Source organism: Rhinolophus sinicus, chromosome 15, assembly GCF_057876585.1.
Source record: "Rhinolophus sinicus isolate RSI-liver-muscle chromosome 15, RSI-T2T, whole genome shotgun sequence".
Taxonomy (NCBI): domain Eukaryota; kingdom Metazoa; phylum Chordata; class Mammalia; order Chiroptera; family Rhinolophidae; genus Rhinolophus; species Rhinolophus sinicus.
This window is the reverse complement of record NC_142515.1, coordinates 25,780,396-25,800,218: the sequence shown is the minus strand read 5'-3', so window position 1 is coordinate 25,800,218 and position 19,823 is coordinate 25,780,396. Positions and strand designations below refer to the sequence as shown.

The 19,823-nt window shown below is 50.4% G+C and overlaps 2 protein-coding genes across 15 annotated transcripts in view; one reads left to right on the top strand and one right to left on the bottom strand.

The window, feature by feature from the left end:
- Positions 1–10,866, top strand: part of GOLGA7B (golgin A7 family member B) — a 32,468-nt gene extending 21,602 nt beyond the window's left edge. For 9 of the 11 annotated variants that reach the window (XM_074339254.2, XM_074339258.2, XM_074339253.2 and 6 more), the window contains 4 exons: positions 5,761–5,886; positions 7,294–7,446; positions 7,531–7,632; positions 8,866–10,866. In XM_074339254.2, the coding sequence (XP_074195355.1) occupies positions 5,761–5,886; positions 7,294–7,446; positions 7,531–7,632; positions 8,866–8,976 (492 nt within the window). In that variant the 3' untranslated portion in view covers positions 8,977–10,866. Of the gene's footprint in view, positions 1–5,733; positions 5,887–7,293; positions 7,447–7,530; positions 7,633–8,865 lie in introns of those variants that run through there. The other 2 variants (XR_012498473.2, XR_016018900.1) reach the window with 2 other exon arrangements.
- Positions 2,473–19,823, bottom strand: part of CRTAC1 (cartilage acidic protein 1) — a 152,066-nt gene continuing 134,715 nt past the window's right edge. Inside the window, exons 15-16 of one of the 4 annotated variants that reach the window (XM_074339248.2) lie at positions 3,035–3,143; positions 2,473–2,589 (exon numbers count right to left, since the gene is read on the bottom strand). In XM_074339248.2, coding sequence (XP_074195349.1) covers positions 2,535–2,589; positions 3,035–3,143 — 164 coding nt within the window. In that variant the 3' untranslated portion in view covers positions 2,473–2,534. Of the gene's footprint in view, positions 2,590–3,034; positions 3,144–15,654; positions 16,438–19,823 lie in introns of those variants that run through there. The other 3 variants (XM_088791909.1, XM_074339250.2, XM_074339249.2) reach the window with 3 other exon arrangements.

The following is a 19,823-nucleotide window of genomic DNA, read 5'->3' as shown; positions in this document are numbered from 1 at the left end:
AGGGCTGGAGTGTGGGGACTCAGGCCTCCTGACTGGCCTGGCTGGGTCAACTTGAGGGCAGAGGGACAGAGGGATGCCCAGAAGGGATGGAGAGCTGAGAGCAAACATTGCCCATTTCCCAGTTGGGCCTTGGGTGGACTCTAATGGCAACACTGATGGAGGAAGCCTTAGCTCTGCCAAGGCACAGGATGTGCACACTATCTGAGCTGCAGAGTGAGTCATTCTCCCCAGGCTGTTTTTAATGTTAGGAATGAGTTAATGTTGAGAGAAGGAAAACCTCATGTGCCCATTCCAGTAGGATTCTGATTGGGAAGTCCTCAGCTCCAGCAGAAGGTGTTTGGAGAGGAGGAGAGGAAGGGAGGGGAAAAGAGGGAGGGAGAGAGACAGTGAGGGAAAGCAAGCAAGAAAGAGAGAGAATTGAGAAAGATCAGATATCCCATATCCCTGGGTGGAAGGCATGGAAACTGGATCCTTTCTGCTTCCGGATTTCTGTTTAGGAGTTAGCATTCGGGGAGGGGCGTGTGTAAGGAACTCAGAGGAGGGACGACGGCTCCTGTCTGATCCACTGACCTCATTTGGAAAACTGTGATGAGCCCATTTCCTGAGTGACAAACCTCAGCAAATGTGTGTCACTGGGAGAAGTGTCTGCCCAGACGACCAAAGACAGCTAGGAAATGCCTGGCTTGGAGGGGCTTCTCCAAGTGGTGGCGTTTGGCCCCTAAGAGATTTTAAAATGCACCCGAGTAGCATTATCCAAGCAAGACATTTGGAGGTTTGATCACTGAGGCATGGAATTAACAACTGCAGACAATGGGTTGGGCTTGGGCTGTGCCTTAGGCTGAGAAGCAGGGAGGCCTTGTGCCTAGGTTCCCCTCCTGAGGCTTGACTTGGCTGCCTGTGACTCATGGTCCTCACTCATCCTCCACAGCCCAGCCAGGAAGCATGGTGTTGGCTCATCAGCTGAGTCTTCTGATTCCTGAGTTGAGTCTCAAACGCATCCTCCGGAATTAGCTGTTTCTAATGAGGATGGAGATGTGGCCCCGATGAGGCGTCCTGTGTGTCTAAGGCATGCCAAGCCTGGGCGTACTCACCTGCTTGCTCCCTGCCCCCCACCTCTGCCAGGTTCGCTCTGTCAGGTGTACAGGCCCTAAATGTGGGACCTGGTGTACCCATCCTCCTGGCAGCCTCTCCCTCCCTATTACACTGCAGTTTGAAAGTAGGTGCCAGCAGATCTCACCATTGATTTTCTTTTTCTTCCTCGTGAAATGCCTGTTGGCTCTGTCCTCACTCAGCTGTCAGCAGGCTGGGGATGGTGATGGGAGACAGGGGAGGACTGAGGAAGGTGAGAAGTGGATGAGCAGCCAGGTGTCTGAGGCACTGCCCAAGGGGCACTGGCCAGAGGAGACACAGAAGCTGTGACCTTTCAGAAAGGTGTGTCCGTGTTCTGGGAGCGTGATTACAGAGTATCACGGATCTTGGCTGAAAACCCCTGCCAGCTTCCTGAAAGATCAGTAGCTGGGGAATGGCTGGGAGCCTGGCTCTAGCTCTGGTCCAAGGGTCCCAGCAATGGGAATCCTTCAGATGTCTTAAACTGGCAGCTTTAGGAACGATTCTGGCTCACAGGTGTGCCTTCTGTGATCTGCTTAGTCCTCATAGCTATAAAAAAAATTTATTGGAAACATTTGAAAATCAGGATATTTGATGTTAAGAAAACCTGGATTTATGGCTTTTCTTTAAAAGTCAGATTTGCAACCTGGGCACACATTCTCATGTGGCCATGATCTGGTGTTTTCTTGAGACAAAGCATGCATTCTTTAATTAGCTACAGTCCCCACCTGGCCCACTTACATGTTTAGTCCCTGTAAACGTTTGCATTCGTAATCTTTGATAGGGCCTCTAGAATGTCAAAGCTGGAAGGGGCTTTTGCAAAGACCTAGTTCCAACCTTTCAGTTTCTAGTTGAAGAAATGGAGGACTGGAGAAGGGAAGACTTTCCAGGGTCATGTGGCCAGGGTCATGTGGCCAGGATTTCTGCTCCTAGGTCAATGGGCCATCTTTCCATCAGAGCTTTCTGGTACTTCACAACTGAGCCACCAAGCATCGAGAGAGCCAGGAGACCCTGCCTTGCCTTAAATCCTACTCTTCCCCAATGACAGATGAGTTTGTGATGTGTGTGCTCTAAGTCGATCTGGGAAACTAGGGCTCTGGCATATAAGACGTGTCTGATACCGTCCTTCAGCGACTCCTCAAGACCCCACAAACACTCTCCAGGACAGGAAGCAGATCCCTAGTCACCCAGAGCCAGGAGAGTATCCTAGGGCTCAGGATAATGTTGGGGTTAGAAAGGGTGTTGACCCCTCCCACTCTGGCTGCTTTGAGAACCCCTGGGTAAAAGCCAAGAGTAAATGGGAACGTATTACGTAAGGCAGCACCCTTAATGGCGTAATAGAATAGAAGTTTATTTCCTGCCCAGTCAAGTCCCAGACAGTATTCCTGATCAGCAGGTGGATTTCCTCCAGGTAGTGAAGCAGGGACTCAGGCTGTTTCCAACGTGTGGTTCTGCATCTTCAACATGCGGCTCCTTTGGTTTCTGTGGAAGGGGAAAGATCACAGAGGAGGGGCTGGTTTTTATGAGCCAAGCCTATAAATGACATTTATCACCCTTCCACTCACATTCCATTCAGTCTTGCAGCCACACCTAACTTCCAGGGAGGCTGGGAATTAATTTATCTCTGTGCTTAGGAGGATGAGGAGGTGGCTGTGGTCAACAGCGAGCCAGTCATTGGAGTCACATGCCTCCGTGGTGGCACGCAGTGCATGGGGACATTCAGGCTCAGACAAAGGAGGCTGTCGGAGGGGAGGAAGCTGAGTCCGTGTCAGAATGACCGAAGCACGGTTCTTTCCCTTTCTTTGCATTCCCGCCATCATTTTTCTGGAATTAGACCCACTTTAGTTTTCCCCTGGACTACTACAAAGATATTCATCCCTCCAATTGGCACCCCACCCGTCACTCCCACTTCCCATGCGCCACTCACAAAGTTGCCAGAAGGATCTTTCTGGGGCCAGGGGGATCCATCCTCAAGATCGAATGGCTCACGTCAGTTGGTTTAGAAAGGCTGAGGAAGGCCACACCCCCTTCCTTTTCTTTAGAAAATAAAACAGTATGAAACCTTAACCAGGCAGAGCAGACACATCGATGAATAACTTATTTATATTAGCAAAGCATTCTTTATTTTTCAGAGTTATCAGAGGATCCTAGTAGATGTCAAAAGGGCTTCCTCAATTAAAACCTTGATTAGAGGAGTCAAGGGCTATTACGGCTAGAAGAGCACTTATACATTATTTAATCTGATCACAACAGAAGGGGTCACATCTCTTATGCAGAGCAAGGTTCACCTGAATTTAGGCAAGTCTCATATAGTGGCTGGTCTCTGATTCCTTGATCTACCTATTACCTGCTCCTACGACCACTCTGACAATCTTTCTTTCATTGCTTATTCTTTCCCCAGCTTTTAAGCAAGTGTAAATATCTTCCATTTTAATTCCTCCCCTCCAGAAATCCCTCCAGCTGTTTTCAATCTAACTCTACTCTATATTCTCCCAATGTCCTTTTTACAAATTTTATTATGTATATTGGGGTGACACTGATTAATAAAATTGCATACGTTTCAAGTGTACAATTCTATAATACGTCATCTGTATATTGCATTGTATGTTCACCACCCAAAGTCACTCTCCTTCCATCACCATATATTTGACCCCCTTTATCCTTTTCTACCTCTCCCCAACCCCCCTTTCCCTCTGGTAACCACCATACAGTTGCCTGCGAGTTTTTGTTTATTTGTTTGTCTTGTTCATTTGTTGCTTTCAGTTTTATATCCCACATATGAGTGAAATCATATGGTTCTTGGCTTTTCCCGTCTGACTTACTTCGCTTGGCATGATAATCTCGATTCATCCATGTTGTTGCAAATGGCAGTATTTCATCTTTTCTTATGACTGAGTAATAATCCATTGTTTGTATGTACCACATCTTCATTCAATCATCTATCAAAGGATATTTCAGTTATTTCCATATCTTGGCCACCGTGAATAATGCTGCAATGAACATAGGGGTATGTATATCTTTACGAATAAATGTTTTCAAATTTTTTGGGTAGGTATTCAGAAGAGGGCTTGCTGGGTCATTTGGTAATTCTATTCTTAATTTTTTGAGGAACCTCCAATATCAACAGGACAAATAATAACAAGTATTGGAGAGGTTGTGGAGAAAAAGGGACTCGCCCAATGTTTTTATGTGATCTGTAAACCAACTCCATTCTTGCTGAAATCTGCCTCTCGTCACTGCAGTAGACTGCCTTCTCTGCTATCTTTGTTACTTTGCACAAGCTTCTCCCTCTCTCTGGGATGTCTTCTTTTCCCTCTCCCCACCACTGCCTGCACCGGTCACTGGTAACTCATGGCCTTCCTTTATGACTCAGCACAGACCTCAGGAAGCCTTTCTGAGTCAGTGCTTCTGGGCAAGATGTTACTTCTCTGTAGCATTTATCACAGTTAAACTCGTTATATATTTACTTGTCTTTCTCCTTGGAACTCACAGACTGTCTTTTGCTCAGCATCCCTAGAGCCTGGCAATAGTAGGGACTCAATAAATGAACGCGGAGTGACTGAATGAATTCACCTTAATTACACAGGATGAACTGGCTGTGTGTTCATTCTGCCTTTGGCGCTTGGTCTCCACGTGGTTCTAATGTCTGGCATATTTCACCCAGTGGGTTGCTTGTCTGGAAGGTGGGTGACTGAGGCTGGAAATGAAAGAAAGAGGCCTTGTTCTTCTGTGGAACTGAGCTCACTCCCTTCAAATGCTAGAGTCTGTGTCAATGTCAAGTCTCCAGGTGTGGACAGGGGACAAAAGCCACCCCCCACCCCCTACCAGGGCAGGACATTTCTTCAATTTCTGGCTTCAGCTCCATTTATCCACAACTTTCTCTGGGGGCTTGAACATTTGTGGGTCCCTTCTCTCCTATGGTGAGAAGAGCACCACAGACATGAAAACAATCTGGGGGGGGTCTCTGACCTGCGCCATAACTTGGCCTGAACCTGAATCTCCCTCTGAGTTCAGGGGCACATGAGGTTCTTCTCCGCCCACTCCCAGCCCTGCTGTGAGCTCCACTTGGGAGGGTTTGAGGCTTCAGTCTTGTTCAGTGCTGGGCTCCCCAAGCCAAGGCCTGACAAGTCGTGAACATGTGATACTTGCTGAATGAATGAAAGTGTGAAAGTCCCCACCATGCGTGTGTGTGTGTGTGTGTGAGAGAGAGAGAGAGAGAGAGAGAGAGAGAGAGAGAGAGAGAGAGAGAGAGACAGAGAGAGAGACAGAGAGAGAGAGAGACAGAGAGAGAGAGAGAGAGAGACAGAGAGAGAGAGAGACAGAGAGAGAGACACACACACACACACACACTGGGCCAGCCACCAGGCAATCTTTTCCTTTTGTTAAAACTTGTTTCTGGCTCTGTTGATGGTTCCAGAATCTCTCATTTTGGCTCAGATTTTTCCTGGGTCACTTGAGGCACCTCCTGGGGTAACGCCACAGTCCTGCCTCCTCGTGGCCTTCCTGGCGCACTTGCAGGGTAGTCAACTTGTCCCGTTTGCCAGGAACTTCCCTGATTTTAGTGCTAAAAGGCCCACCTCACCAACCCCTCAGTCTCGAACAAACCTAGAAGGACGGTCACCTGGATCACGTGTCTTTTCTATGTCTCCTCAGGTCCACAATTTGCAGGAGCTCCGGCGAAGTGCCTCGCTGGCCACCAAGGTCTTTATCCAGAGAGACTACAGTGATGGAACCATCTGTCAATTCCAGACCAAATTCCCCCCAGAACTGGACAGCCGGGTAAGGACGTCTTTTTCCAAACTTGGAACATAGGCCATGATGGAACTGAGGGACTTATTTAAGTGTATTTCTTTTTCCAGGATAAAAGTAATATATGACACATAACTTGTTTAGCCACTTCACAAGGAAGAGTTAAAAAAAAAATCCTTAACATGGTGGTGTTGTCGCCTCACTGAAAGTTAGAACTGAAGAAACTTCAGAGTTTCTAGTCCAGCAGCTCTCAAATTTCAGTAGCTAGCACAAGAATCCCTGAAGAGCTTGTTAAACTAACATGTACATTCCTGGTCCTGTTGGATGATATTAGGTGTCATCAGAGATGCTGGCTTAGTTGTTGGACTGGGTTCAGGAATCTCCACTTTTTAGCAGCAGTTCTCAACCCCAGTTGCGCATAAGTATTTTCTAGGGGACTTTTAAAAATCCTGATGCCTAGGCTGTCAACCAAGGGCTTCCCTCACAGCCCCTTCCTCCAGGCTCAGCTTCTTGGGTGTCTCATGGACCACTGGCCCCTTGCAAGGCATCCGTTCTTTCTGCTGAGTTTTGCTCCTGGTTCTGGGGATGTATGCAGCCTTCATCCTGGGCTGCTGTAGAAGTGGCCTGCGTTTGGGGGAGGGCAGAGGGCAGACCCTGATCCTTTCACTCAGCAGCTCATGCAGTGTGGGGCCTGGGGGATGAGTGTTGCAGCCAAGGCCACAGGAACAAAGGACTTGTGGCATTTTCAGGAAGCAGCAGAGGGGTCAGTGTGGCTGAAGTGGGGACTGAGTGAGGAGGAGGGAAGGAGAAGGGCTCAGAGGGAACGCAGGGCCAGGCGTTATCAGGACTTCCTGGATCTTACTTGGAGATAGATGGAAAAACTTGGGAAGCTCTTGATCAGAGATGTAACATGATCCGACTTTAACAGGCTCACTTGGCTGGGCGGGGGCAGGAGACCAGTTAGGAGGCCAGGGATGGTGGTTGCCTGGACCACAGAGCAGAGCTTCGAGTGGCCCTCACTTGTGAAATGGGGTCGATAGTTGTACTTCTCTGATAGAATTGTTATGAGGGTTAAGTGAAAGAATACATAAAAAATGCCCGGCACTTAGAACGTGCTGAATAAATAGTAGCTATTAGGATATGGATACAGGCAGGACAGCTCCCCAGTTGTCCAAACACACGGGGCTATCACGCTCCATGTAAATTCTTGGCTAGAAGGAAGTGCCTCCTCCTGGAGACATTCCTGAGGTCTCACCCAATCAGTATCACGCAGTTGAGGTCCCATCTAAACACAGAGAGCCCCTGCCAATTTGGTCCTGAGCTCTCTCACAGCCCCACGCTGGTGTGACCCTGCCACTGCCATCCCCCCCCAACCTGTGACTGTTCACTCCAGGGAGGGTGACCTTGGCCTGGCTTCCTGTCCCTCTCTCTCTCCAGATTGAGCGGCAGCTCTTTGAGGAGACTGTGAAGACCCTCAACAGCTTCTACGCGGAGGCCGAGAAGATTGGGGGCAGCTCCTACCTGGAGGGCTGCCTGGCCTGTGCCACGGCCTATTTCATCTTCCTCTGCATGGAGACCCACTACGAGAAGGTGCTGCCTTCCGGACGACCCTGCGTCCCCTCCCCCAGGGCTCCTCTCCGCACCCTTATCCTCAACTGGCACCTCTCCTTGCAGGTTCTCAAGAAGATTTCCCGCTACATCCAGGAACAGAATGAGAAGGTCTTTGCCCCTCGAGGTCTCCTGCTCACGGACCCTGTGGAGCGAGGGATGAGGGTTGTATCCTTCCAGGCTGGTCTGTGTGGGAGCACAGGGCTGCCAACCAGTGGGGTCTGTGGTGAGGCCGCTAGGACATGGGACCACCCTAGAGGCCTCTGCTCAGGGTTTTCCTAGGATGCTCCACGTCTCCACTCACCGTTCCCCCTGCCCCACCATAAGTTACTGGTGCTGTTCGTGAATCTCAGGGTTTGCTTTTATTTCTCGAGCTGCATTTAATCAGTACTTAATATATGTCAAGCATCACATTAAGTGCTTTGAAACTACGGACTCATGTGATTCTCATGGCAGCCCTATAAGGTAGGGAACTGTTATTATTCCCCTTTATAATGAGCCCACTGTAGTTAAATCACTGCCTCAGGGTCACCCAGCCGGTGATCGCCAGAGCCAGGATTTGAGCCCGGCCCACTCTTCACGATGAGGCTGAGGCTGTACTGCCCATCAAGGAATATGCAAATCTCCGCTCACATTTACATGCCCACAATCGCATGTGATCCTCATTTAACCCCTTGTGGTAGGTCTCACTGTCCCCTGGTCCCTGATGAAAAAAGTGAGGTCTTGGTGGGAGGCTGGCCAGAGGGTGGGTTATAGGTTTGCCCGCTTTACCTGGTCAAGGTGTGCACACTTTCCTCCCCCAGTCAGTAGCAGTGAGAGTAAAAGGTTAAAAAATAAATTGTCCTGGAAAATTGAGAGGAAAGAATAAAGAAAACACAAATACCAGACTCTTATGTCTACAAAGCCCAGCGAGACGAGCTTCTGATTACTGAGCCTGTATGACGAGTCAGGCGTTGGCACGTGTTACTTCATTGAAGCCTCACAACAAGCCCACGATTCTATTACTATCCCCATTTTACAGCTGCGATCACTGACGGGCAATAGGTGAAGTGACGTCTAAAGTCACATAGCTCGAGAGAGGGCGAGGCGGAATTTGAACTCAGGACGCCGAAGCCCTCGCAGGTCCCTTATCGTAGCACCACCTCCTGGGCGCACTGTGTCCTGGGGTTTGGTAATTAGACCCACTAGAATGTAAGGTCCTGATCCTGACTGCGTTTCTACAAGTCTCCAGAACTGAGCTGAGTGTGTGCACAGAGGGGCTTGGGGTCTGGCTCTCCAGGCCTCCCTGTCCTTACTGCCTAAAAAGCGGGACCAGCTCTGCCTCCGCTCCCCTCCTGGCCTCCATCCGTGGGTTCCTGTCCACCCGCTGGCAGCCGGCAGCCCTCCTTAACGCCACCCCAGATCGAGATCTCCATTTACGAAGACCGATGCAGCAGTGGCAGCTCCAGCAGTGGCAGCAGCAGCGGCAGTGGCAGCAGCAGTGGCGGGGGTGGTGGGGCGGGGGCCCGGTGACTGGCCGAGAGTCCCTGCAGGGAGGCGTATGCCCGGAAAGAGGGCCTGGCAGACCTGCGGCGGCTGCGTTACCAGAGCACTCGTTTCTGATTATTCGCTGGGCCCACCTGCTACCGGGGCGGGCGGGAGGGAGACCGGCCTCGCGTTTCCTGCAGGCCATCAACCCGCGCCGCCTGCCCCCCACCCCTTGGCAGGATGGTCCACTTCCTGACCTGGCTCTTCCCCCTGGGGCTGGTCTGGGTCACATGGAGGCTGGGGGTGGGGACAACACAATTTGGACGGCTCCTTTCTTCTGCGGTTCTTCTCCCAACACCGCAGAGGGGGCCCAGGTCTGTCACATAGAGAATTCCCATCCTGCATGATTTCTTACCCCAAACCCCACGACCACCAGGACTCTCTCCCCTTGGGGCCCTGCTCCCCGTGGCTGTCTTCCAGAATCCGTGCTTCCTGATGCCACCCCATGGCCTCTGCCTATGATCCTATCTCCACCAAATTCCAGGTCTAGGGAGATGGGAGGGGTCAGACTGTGGGCACCGCGGGGAGCTGCTCAGCCCCCCTCCTGACCTCTTCTAGACCTGTGGCTTCCCTGCTCTCCACCCAAAGCCTGGAGCCATCTTGGCCTTGCCAAGAAGCATCTAACTCCTGAGACTTTGCAAGCCACCAGGTGCTGGTCATGGAACACACAGCCTGGGCTCTGGGGGGTTAGGGGGGCTAGAGAATTGCTTCACGGAGAGATGTAGCTTTGGGGGGATTGACCCTTGAGAACCAGAGCCAAGTTCCTGAGATTAGAACCTGCATGTATGTGAGAATAAGTGTGTGCGCGCGTAGGCACTTGTGTGAGCACACTACTGCATAAATACACGTGTGTGTGTATGAGTAGGTGAGTACATGTGTGAGTGCACCTGTGTGAGTGTATGTGTACACACGTGTGAGTGCACATGTGTGTGAGAGCGCACTTGTGTGTTCCTTGCTGCTAGGCCAATGGCTGCCCCTCTCTGTATCCTGTCATCTTCGTGAGTGATGGTCTTTGGCTGCTTCCCTGCACGGGTCCAGCCTGTCCCCCTGTAAATAAATGTCCTAATGCTGCTTCCCCTCGCCTGGGGCTGCCAGCTTAGCTCTTCTTCCTGGTCTTTCCCCCACGTGGAAGGTCCTCCCCATCTTCTGACTACTGTGTACATTCTAGGAGAAGAGAAGCTGGGGTTCTAGGAGGGCAGAGTCAACCTTCCAGGGCTTTCTGTGCCTCTCTCCCAGCCCCATGACAAGGCCACAGGGCCGCAGATGCTACATATTAAGCCTGCCCAGGCTCTGGGGCTCTCTCAGGCTGTGTAAGCAAGCCTTTCTTGGATGTTCAAAGGAGCTGGCAACCAGCAGGAGAAAAGGCAAACTCCTTTCTTGAAAGGAAATAGAGGTGTCCAGGTAATGAGTCCCTGCCTGCTGAGGCCCAGGGGACCAGTGGGAGGGAAGCTGCCCCATCCTGGTGCCCTGAAGTTGGACAGAAGGAACCTGCCTGCTTCAGCTGGCAAGAAGTGCTAGAAGTGGATATGACAGACCAGCCACTGCAGGTAGCTTTCTGGAACCAAAGAGGGGCCTGATTTTCTCTTGCACACAGGAGCAGCATGTGGGAAGGAGGTGCCTCCCAGAGAGCTGGAGAGGGCAGACCAGCCCCTGAGCCTAAGTGGGCCCTGGTCCAAGACTTGACCCAGAGAGTTGTATCTCAGTGGGCTCCGCCACAGACCCTCAAACCTCTGGACCCGGCCTGGGCCCACCCTGGCACCCTGTGTGGTTGGGCCTTGTGTCTGACCTGTGCCTCTCCCGTGGAATGGCTGGGCACAGGTAATGTGGTGGCCTTTTCTTTTATTATTTCTTTTTTCAATAAAAGGACTTGCCTAACTAGAGGCTCTGTGCTGCTTCTGTCCCCCATGGTGATGGGGGGCCAGTTCCATGGCCCAGGATCACAGGCAGGGGAAGCTCAACTGTCCAATCACCTCACACCGAGGAGGCAGGGCTGTGTGTTCCTGACACCGCAGGACAGACCCTGTGTTCTTGGAGCTTGAGGTCTGGTGGGGAGGCAAACATTCCAGATCTGTAATCTATAGTTTATATGGGGTATTTGCGGCCTTGAGTGGGGCGGGGGGGGGGGGGGGGGGAACAGGTTGGACTGAAAACCAGGTCAAAAATAAGTAATAAATTAATTCAATAAATACCCATTCCTTGAGCTCTTAGCATGGGCTGGATCACACAGTTCACTCAGTTCTAAAGACTAGAAAAGTATGTGGTGTTGGAACCTAGGAGAGTTTTGTCTTGGATTTTATAAAACTGAGTAACATTTATTGAACACTTACTGTGTGCCACATGTGGTTGTACTTTGTTACAACCACAGGCTAGAGCTGGGAGGGGATTTCAAGATCATCTAAATGAGGCAGAATGGAGGACCAGAGAGGGTGAGTGACTGGCCCCAGGTCAAACAGCTGGTTGATGATAGTGCCAAGTTTAGAACCAAGGTCTGACCCAGTGCTTGCTCTGATACCATGGGGATGGCACCCAGGTGGAAGTTGCCTGAGGCTGCAGGGAGGCTGGGGCGACACATTTAAGTCTTTGGGCTGAGAGAAAATCTCACCAGCCTTTGGGTGATTAGGTGAGGGTTTCCCTCTGGGTGGTGCTGAATGGGACTCGGAGTGGCTTATTTCATGCTCCTAAGGGGCATTTGGGCTTTTGCCTGAGCCACGGGGCAGGCTGGACTCGCTGCCTCTACTCAAACCTGGGGTGTGTGGGGATTGTCAAAACAGAGGCTGTTCTGGTAGGTTCATTCTGTCCTGTTTGTGACTATATTTTGCGTTACATTAGTAATAATAAAATAGTAGTGGCTAATATTTATTTAGCACTTAATGTGTGCCAGGCACTACGCTAAGACTACATAATTTGTCATTCAATCCTCACAACCACCTCTGTAGTGTGGACTATTATTATTCCCATTTTATAGATGAGGAGACAGAGGCTCACAGAAGCTAAGTAATTTGCCCAAAGTTACACCACTAGGAAGTAGCAGAGCTTGGCTTCGCTTTGAATCTAGGAAGTCAGGCTCCAGACTGTGGGGAAGATGATGGATCCAGCTTCAGAGACCCCCTCAGCAGCTTGCGGTCCTCAGACATCCTGGAGTTAGGATTTGGCAAGCTCCCAGGGGAGGACCTGAAGCTGTGCCTGGGCACCGAGGCAGCGCTGGTTACCTCCAAGCTCAGGGCATCGTGGGAGTGTGGGTGGGCTGTGCCCCTCATGGGCATGAGGGGCCTACAGGGGTAGCCTGGTGAAGGGTGGTGGAGGGAGAAGCCACACTTTGCTTGGCTTCTTTCAGCCTGGCTTTCCTCTCTGGCTCACTTATGGGGGAAGTGGCCTCTTTCCTAGATCCGGTTGTAGCCATGTGCCTGCATTCCCCTTGCCAGCCAGAGACAGGCTTCATCAGACTCCGGGGAGCAGAGGAACCCCCGGGCAGCTCTGGCTGGCTGGGCCCCTCTTATTGCCACCGGGACTCAACTTTCTGGCTTCCTTTTGGCCAAAGGTAGGTGTGTGAAAACCAGTTTAGAGAAGCTCGTGGTGCCCCCGGGCGGCGGAATTGTGTACTGCACTCCAGAATTTGGCCTGGGCCAGAGCTACTCAGCTGTGGGAAACTTCCCCACCAACCTTAAACCAGCAGCCTCTCTCACCTGCAAGGGCTTTATTTTGACTTCCAGAGACGCGGGCAAAGGTACAGTCCACTTGGTGGTGACTCTTTCTCCCTACAGCCAGCCTCTGGGGTACTGCCTTTTTCCTGGAGGGCTGTGTGTGTGTGTGTATGTGTGTGTGTGTTTGCGCGCGGGGGGGGGGGGGGGGGGGCAGGGGGTGGTCTCCGCAGCCTGGGAAACTCCACCTCCCTTCTCCACTGCTCTGAAGGACTTACAGCAAGGAGGGTCTTGGCAGGAGGCACGCCCACCAGGTTTTGGCTTTACTGTTCACCAAGGATGAAATCAGTACAAATGCCACTTTAAGTCAAACCTGAATTAGAGCTCTGGCAGTAGCTTGTGGTGGAGTCTCAGTTTCCCTAGCTGCAAAATAGGGATACTAATAGTGTACAGAATTGCTTAGACCAGTGACTCTTATGCTTGGCTGCAATTGATGTCACCTGGGGAGTAAGAAAAACCACTCATGCCTGGTCCTATCCCCAGATTTCATTGTTCTGGGGAGCAGCCTGGGCATCAGGGTTTTGCAAAGTTCCCCGGGAGGTGGTAGTGTAAAGGCAAGGTCGAGAGACCCTGGTTTGGGCAGTAGTTAGAGCCTATGAGCTTTGCACAGGCCTTGAAAATGTCTGACAGGTGAATAAAATGTTTATGGGTTCCATGAAAGCAGCCAGACACAAAATGAGTATGATTTCTACGATTTCACCTATAAAAAATTCTAATATAGGCAAAACTAATCTATGACATTGGAAGTCAGGAGAACGGCTGCCCTGGGGTGGGGTGCAGTGAAGGAAGGTGGCCTGGTGGGCTTCTGGGTGCCCATGACGGTGTTTCTTGAGTAGAGGGCCAGTTGTACAGATGTGCTCGCTTCGTGAGAATTCATTGAGATGTACATTTAAGATTTGTGTATTTTTCTGTATGTATGATACATGTCAACGAAATTTACCGAAAAAGTTTATTGGCTCCAAAATAGGAAAAGAAATCACAAAATTGAAATTAATGATTTATTACATATCTACAAAATATAACATTGTGTCAAACAGTCAACGGCAATTCAACTCGATGTGTGTGTGTGTGTGTGTATAATTTAATATGGGCTGTGGATGTATATGAAAATATTTGATATGATGGGGGTGGGACGTCCAAAAGAGAAGGTCCTTAGAGCTTAAGAAACTCTTAAAACAGCCCAGGTTTATACCTGGAGCTCTTACCCTTGACCCTCCTGCATATGTATGAAAAATGACTTTATCGGGGGAAGATAATCTATAGCTTTCAGGAGATTCTCAAAGGGGTATGTGAGCCCCACCCCCACCCCACAACAGGTTGAGAACAACTGGTTTTAAGGAGTCAGTGAGAAACTGGCCCTGAATATGCCTGGCATGAAATAGGTGTTCGGTAATGTCAGTTCCTTCCTTTCGGAGTCTCGCCTTTTGAGGTTCCCACATGACCCTTCTCGGGCAACTGTGAGAGGATTTATTCTCTTGGCAGCACGGAGGGCAGACTGTGCCGAGCTCCCAGCTCGTCCCCTAAGAGGCTGTTTTACAAGGCCTGTCTTTTCAGCGTCTGCTGGTGGCTGAACTCGGCGTGCAGCATCCTGAAGCTGCGCTGGGACTTGTGGTTTCGAATCAGGGATGAGGGCAGGGATGGAAGACTGTGAGGTGACCAGAGGGCTGCACTGGTCCGTGGACCCTCAGGAATTCACTGAACTGTCCCAAGTCTCAGCTTTGTCATTTGTACAATGAGAGCATTATGAGAATGCATCTTTGTTTCTCCAATGTAAGATACTGTTGTTATTGCGGAAGTTACACTTGGACCTTATTATATGGTGTCCTCGTGATATAGATTTATAGCCAGAGTCTTACATAGAATAAACAGACATGTATCCAAGGACTCACTGATTCTCTGATATATACCATGAATATTAGTGTACATTGGTATTCCATTTAGTTCTCTAACACTCTGGTGGGTGGTTATATTTGAATCCTTGTTTTATAGACGAGGAAACGGATGTTCCAGGTGCTTAGGCAGCTTGACAAGCATCCACAGCTAGTAAGTGTCAGAGCCAAGACTTGGACCTAAGTGTCCAACTCAAATCCCGCTCTCATTCTGCCAGTGTGTCACAGTCAGACGAAAGACTCCGTTCTACCTGGATTGACTCATACAGATAGATTTCAGACCCAGACAGAAGCATGTGGGCAAATGCAGACACAGAAAAATTAGCTTTGCAGGGGCATGAAGGGTCTAGTTATTTTGGAGTAATTCAAGTTATCGATTTCTGTAATGGAAAAGTGATTGGAGACCAGCTACCACCTGAGAGCAGTGCTGAGCAAGACCCCGGAATGGGGAAATGTTATTCACAGCTTACAAAAGGTCGTGTGTGGTGATGGCCTTCTGCTCTCGGTCCCCAGTTCCTTGTAAAGTCTTGGAGGGCGGGGATCTTGTCTGACTCATTCCCACCATTGCCCTCCCATTGCCCCAAGTGCCTGCCACAGGGCCTTGTCCTTGGCAGGTGAACAGGAAATGTAGCCCATTACAAGCCGGCAGGAAGAGATCAGAACATGCAGACGTGACATCCTCAGGCCCCTGGGGACACATGCCATGGAGAAGCAGCTTAGACACATGCAGACAAGGGAGTGGTCACCAAATGACACAATTCAATGGCAAGTGGTCACCAAATAACTCAATTAAACGGTAGCAGCAGTGAACCCAGGCCATCCCCTGTGCTGGGCAGCTGCTTTCAGTAATGTTGCCCTGGCCGTGATTTTGTGGCTGTGCTTATGACCTCCACCTGTCCCAGGAGGGGAGGAGAGGAAGCATGCATCCCACCCCACCCCACTCAGGCCCTGCCTGGTGTTCCCTGAATGCCATTACTTAGAGGTGGGGAAATCCTGGTGGGGCTGAATACTGTGCCTGTAGAGTCTGGACCTGTAGTCCCAGAGAGTGAATTACCATGGGCAAATGGATGGATAGATGGGTAAGTAGATACAGAGAAGATGGGTATAGGGAAATGACTGATGGATCAGAGCTGAGCGAGAGGGCTGCCTGGCTTGAGATGGATGCTTGCAGACCCTGGAGAGGCAGGTGAGTGGATGGGTAGCAATTGGCCCTGTGATCCCCAGTGAAGATCTAAATACAGGACCAGAGCTCTTCACAGCAAAGATGCTGTGTAACTCAGTCCCCAAATGAACCCTGCATTTGTAACTGAGTGATGGATGTGTCTTTTTGGGAAGGATTCTTATAGGTTTAACATCACCCCAGTAATGACTTATGGATTGTGGTAAAATCAGCCACTGCTAGAAGTGAAACCAGGAGGTTAAGGGGCCTGGAACAGATTTTATAATATCTGCATTTGATCAATCCAGGCACTGCCCTAAGCACCTGACATGCTTTATCTCCATGAAGCCTCACATTGGCTCTATGAGGTTGTTATGCCTCCATTTTGTGGATAAAGAAACTGAGGCTCAGAGAGGTGAAACAGCTTGTTGAAGGTCATTTACAGAGTATACAAGTGGCATGTCTGGGATTCAAGCCTGAGTCCGTCTGATCCCAGAGTCTCCGGGTGAAGAGAAAATTTTAAGGATAGATGGAAGGAGGGAGGGAAGGCTCTAACTATTTTTGGGCCAGCTTTCTAAGAAAGAATGTGGCATTTCGGTACACGAGGCTCCTGCCTTGGGGTGAGACTTTGAGACCTCCTACTTTCCTTCTCTCTTTCCTCTGCCTCTGCCTTCATGGCCTGTAATCTTGAGCCCAGGACCTGAAAGTACAGAGAAAGTATATATGGGGTTTACCTTCCTCCCTTCGGCCTAAGCTTGTCCCTCTGCCATGGTCCCCACGAGCCATGGGGGGTACTTGATTGTGCTTTTAGCTCTTTCCCCAGAAGCTCTGCACCCAGGTCTGGGTGGAGGGAGGAGAGTTAGCCCTTAGATCTTTTGTGGGTGTGTGTGTTTATGATTCTGGGGGACAAATTCTTCATGGCTGCTTTGGGGCTGCCTCTGGGGGAGAATGAGCTACCTCTACAGGAATTATGTGGGGCGCCAGGCTTTCCTTCTGGCAGGCCGGCAGGCAGGCACAGATCATGAGGTTCTGGGCAGGGACTTCCTGGGACGGAGGGACGCAGATACTCCTGTCCTCAACCGCATTCCCTGTGCTCCTGGCCCTGCCTGCAGCCTCCCTTCTCCCCGCTGAATGGGACCCTCTGCATCGGGCGCCTTCCTTCTTCTAGGTCTTTCACCCTGGCTGTGCTCCACGGCCCAGGCATCGCCCTGACTCTCAGTCTGTGTCAGCACAATGGAGAGAACAGCGCTGCCCCCCACACCCAATATTTATGAAATTGTTGATACAATTGTGCTTCTGAAATACTCGAGCTTTCTGCAGAGGAGGCAGAGTGAGCAAGGAGGCGCCTCAGGCAGGAGTCCGATTCCCGGCCCGGCTGTGGTCCTCGGGAAGTCACTGCTCCTTTCTGGGCCTCAGCTCCACATCTGAAAAGAATGGGGCAGGACTGGATGACGTCTCAGAAGCCTCTGGATTTGGTGATCTGGGATTTTGTGATGGTCGAGGGCCGAATCCCCAGGCCAGTTCACTAGCTCCCAGTGATGCTGGCTCCATCCAGCCCAGTCGATGCCACGTCCTCCCTGCTCCGTTTACCTTATTTTATGACTATTTCTTCCAGGGATGGCACTGCGTGAGAACTAAGCTGAGCACATCAGTACAGCCCAGGCTCTGGGAGAGTATGCTCGGCTCCCTTATGGCCATTTTTGGTCTTGAGGTCTTTTTCCTGTGACACTGTCAGCTCCCCATGGGCAGCAGTGTGTGCTGGGTGGCCCATGAGCTATGGCATTGAATAGACCCAGCTCCATCCTGAACTTTGCTACTTAATAATATTAATAAGATTTCTAATTTACTGGGGGCTTAGTATGTGCTAGTCAGGTGTTTTATATCATCCTGTTTAACACAATAACTCTGTGAGATGGCTATTATCCCCATTTTACAGATGAGAAAACTAAGGTTCAAGAACAGCTCACCTCCTTTAAGTCTTGACTCCAACGCCTCTTTCTCAGTGAGGCCCACCCTGACTAACCTTGTTTAAAATGGCATTCTGCCTCTATCCCAGTGCTCCCAATTTGCCTTAACCCTCCTCTTCCACACCCTCCCTTGCCCCAAATAGCACTTATCAGCTTCTAAGTCACTATCTATTTGTTATGTCATTAATGCCTGCCATCTGTCACCAGGGCATTCAGGAATCTTTGCCAGTGTTATTCACAGACGTATATCCCAAGCGACTGGAACGATGCCCAGCACTTAGTAGGTATCCAGATAGTGTATGCTGAGCGACAACTGGTTAAATCATTTGCCCAGATGTTAATTACCTGGACATCACACCCCATAAGGCTTAAGAGCACAGGCTTTGGAGCCAGACAGTTGCTGGTTTGAATCACAGTTTTTGCCATTTAACTAGCTGTGTAACCTGAGTAACTTGTTCTTTCTGAGCCTCAGTTTCTTTGGTAATAAAATAGACTAATAACATTTCTCCCCTAGGATGGGTATGACGATTAATGGAGACACAGTTGTACAGTTCTTAGCATATGGTAGGCATTCTGTAAATGTTAGCTCCTTTCCCCAGAAGGGTTGTTTTTCTCTTCTTGTTCTCATTTTTCTCTGACGGCCTACCCTTTGGCCACTCTGCTGTTCAACAGCAGTTCCTTAAGAGGACAAGCCACTGAAGGAGGGGCCGGCATTTTCTGTGGAGTTAACCAGCCCATGCTCTCTTGCCGTCCCTCTTCCTTCTTTTAGAACGTGACTGTTGCTAAAGAGATGCGACATCAGCCCCAGACAGGATGTGGCTGGGGCCTGACCCACCCTGCAGGAGAGAGGCGATGGCTGACCCTGGGGAGGGAGAGATGGGAGCGATTCGGCTTGCCTCCTAGGTTGAGAGTCTGAGTGGGATTATCATTCTGGAATCTACTGGAAAAACCCAGCTGTTTCCCTCAAAAAATGAAGTGTTCATCCTCCTGTCTCCATGCAGGAGAGGTGACCGATAACTCTGTTCGGAGGTTGGAGTGGAGTTCCTTCTTAGGCTGCGGTCCAGTGGCGCTGGTAGGGTGTAATGCCCAGACCCTGGGAGGGGGCCACAGCAGCCAGAGTGACACATAATCAAACTCCTGGCCCTCAGAATGGCACCTCCCCAGAGCAGGGCTGGCAACTGAGTAGAGGCTCGAAGAGGCCCTGTGGTGATTCACAATTCTGTGTCTGCGAAGGCCAACCGCGCTGGAGGGGACTCAGCATGGCCACTGTCATCGCTGCTTGCAGCTTGAACATGACCATGGGGAGACTATCTCAGTTCCGGGTCCTTCAGGGACTCCATTTCTTCATTCCCAACCCATCCCTTCACTCTGGGCAGCAAGAGAGATGTTGGCTTTTGTGTAACCAGTTAGCTACCTCGGTGAAGAAGGAAGAAGTGGAGATGAGAGCACAGTCTGGGGGCTAGACTGCCGTCATCGAGTCTCCCTCTGCCTGTCCTAGCCATGTTATCCCAGACACACCACTCAGCTTCTCTGTAAAACGGGATAATTATAGCACTTGCCTCTTGAAATTCTTGTGAGGATAGAACGAGTTGATTCTTGTAAAGAGTTTAGATCTGTCGCAGACATGCCAGGCTCATTAAATATAAGCTATTATTGTCATTTTAGGGGTGCATTCGTTCCTGGGAAGAGGAGTATTCTTGGGCAGAATAAAAATAGGATTATTATTATTTGGCTTTTCTTGAAAACATGGGAAGTTCTGGCAATGCTGGCCCATCTTCTTACTCTGCTGGAGTGAGTCCTGGCTGCCCCCTTCAGATGGGGGGGGGAGGGGCACAGCTCCTCCATTTGCATAATCCCTTCCAGGCCCATTCCATTATTGGTCAGCCCCGAAGGCATTTGCTATTTCTGTTACAAACTCAAGTCCAGCATTAGCCAATAAAGATGTCAGGAGCCCGGTGGACTAGGGCACAAAGAAAAGATGGAGTTGTCTGTGCTCAGAAGGGGAACGCAAAGGATCAGGCCCCCACGGACCTCAGAGGACGGGGCATTAGAAGAAAGAGGGTGTTGGCAATCCTCAGCCTGGCTAGCTTGGGTGCGACTCTGAACCCACTCACTCGTG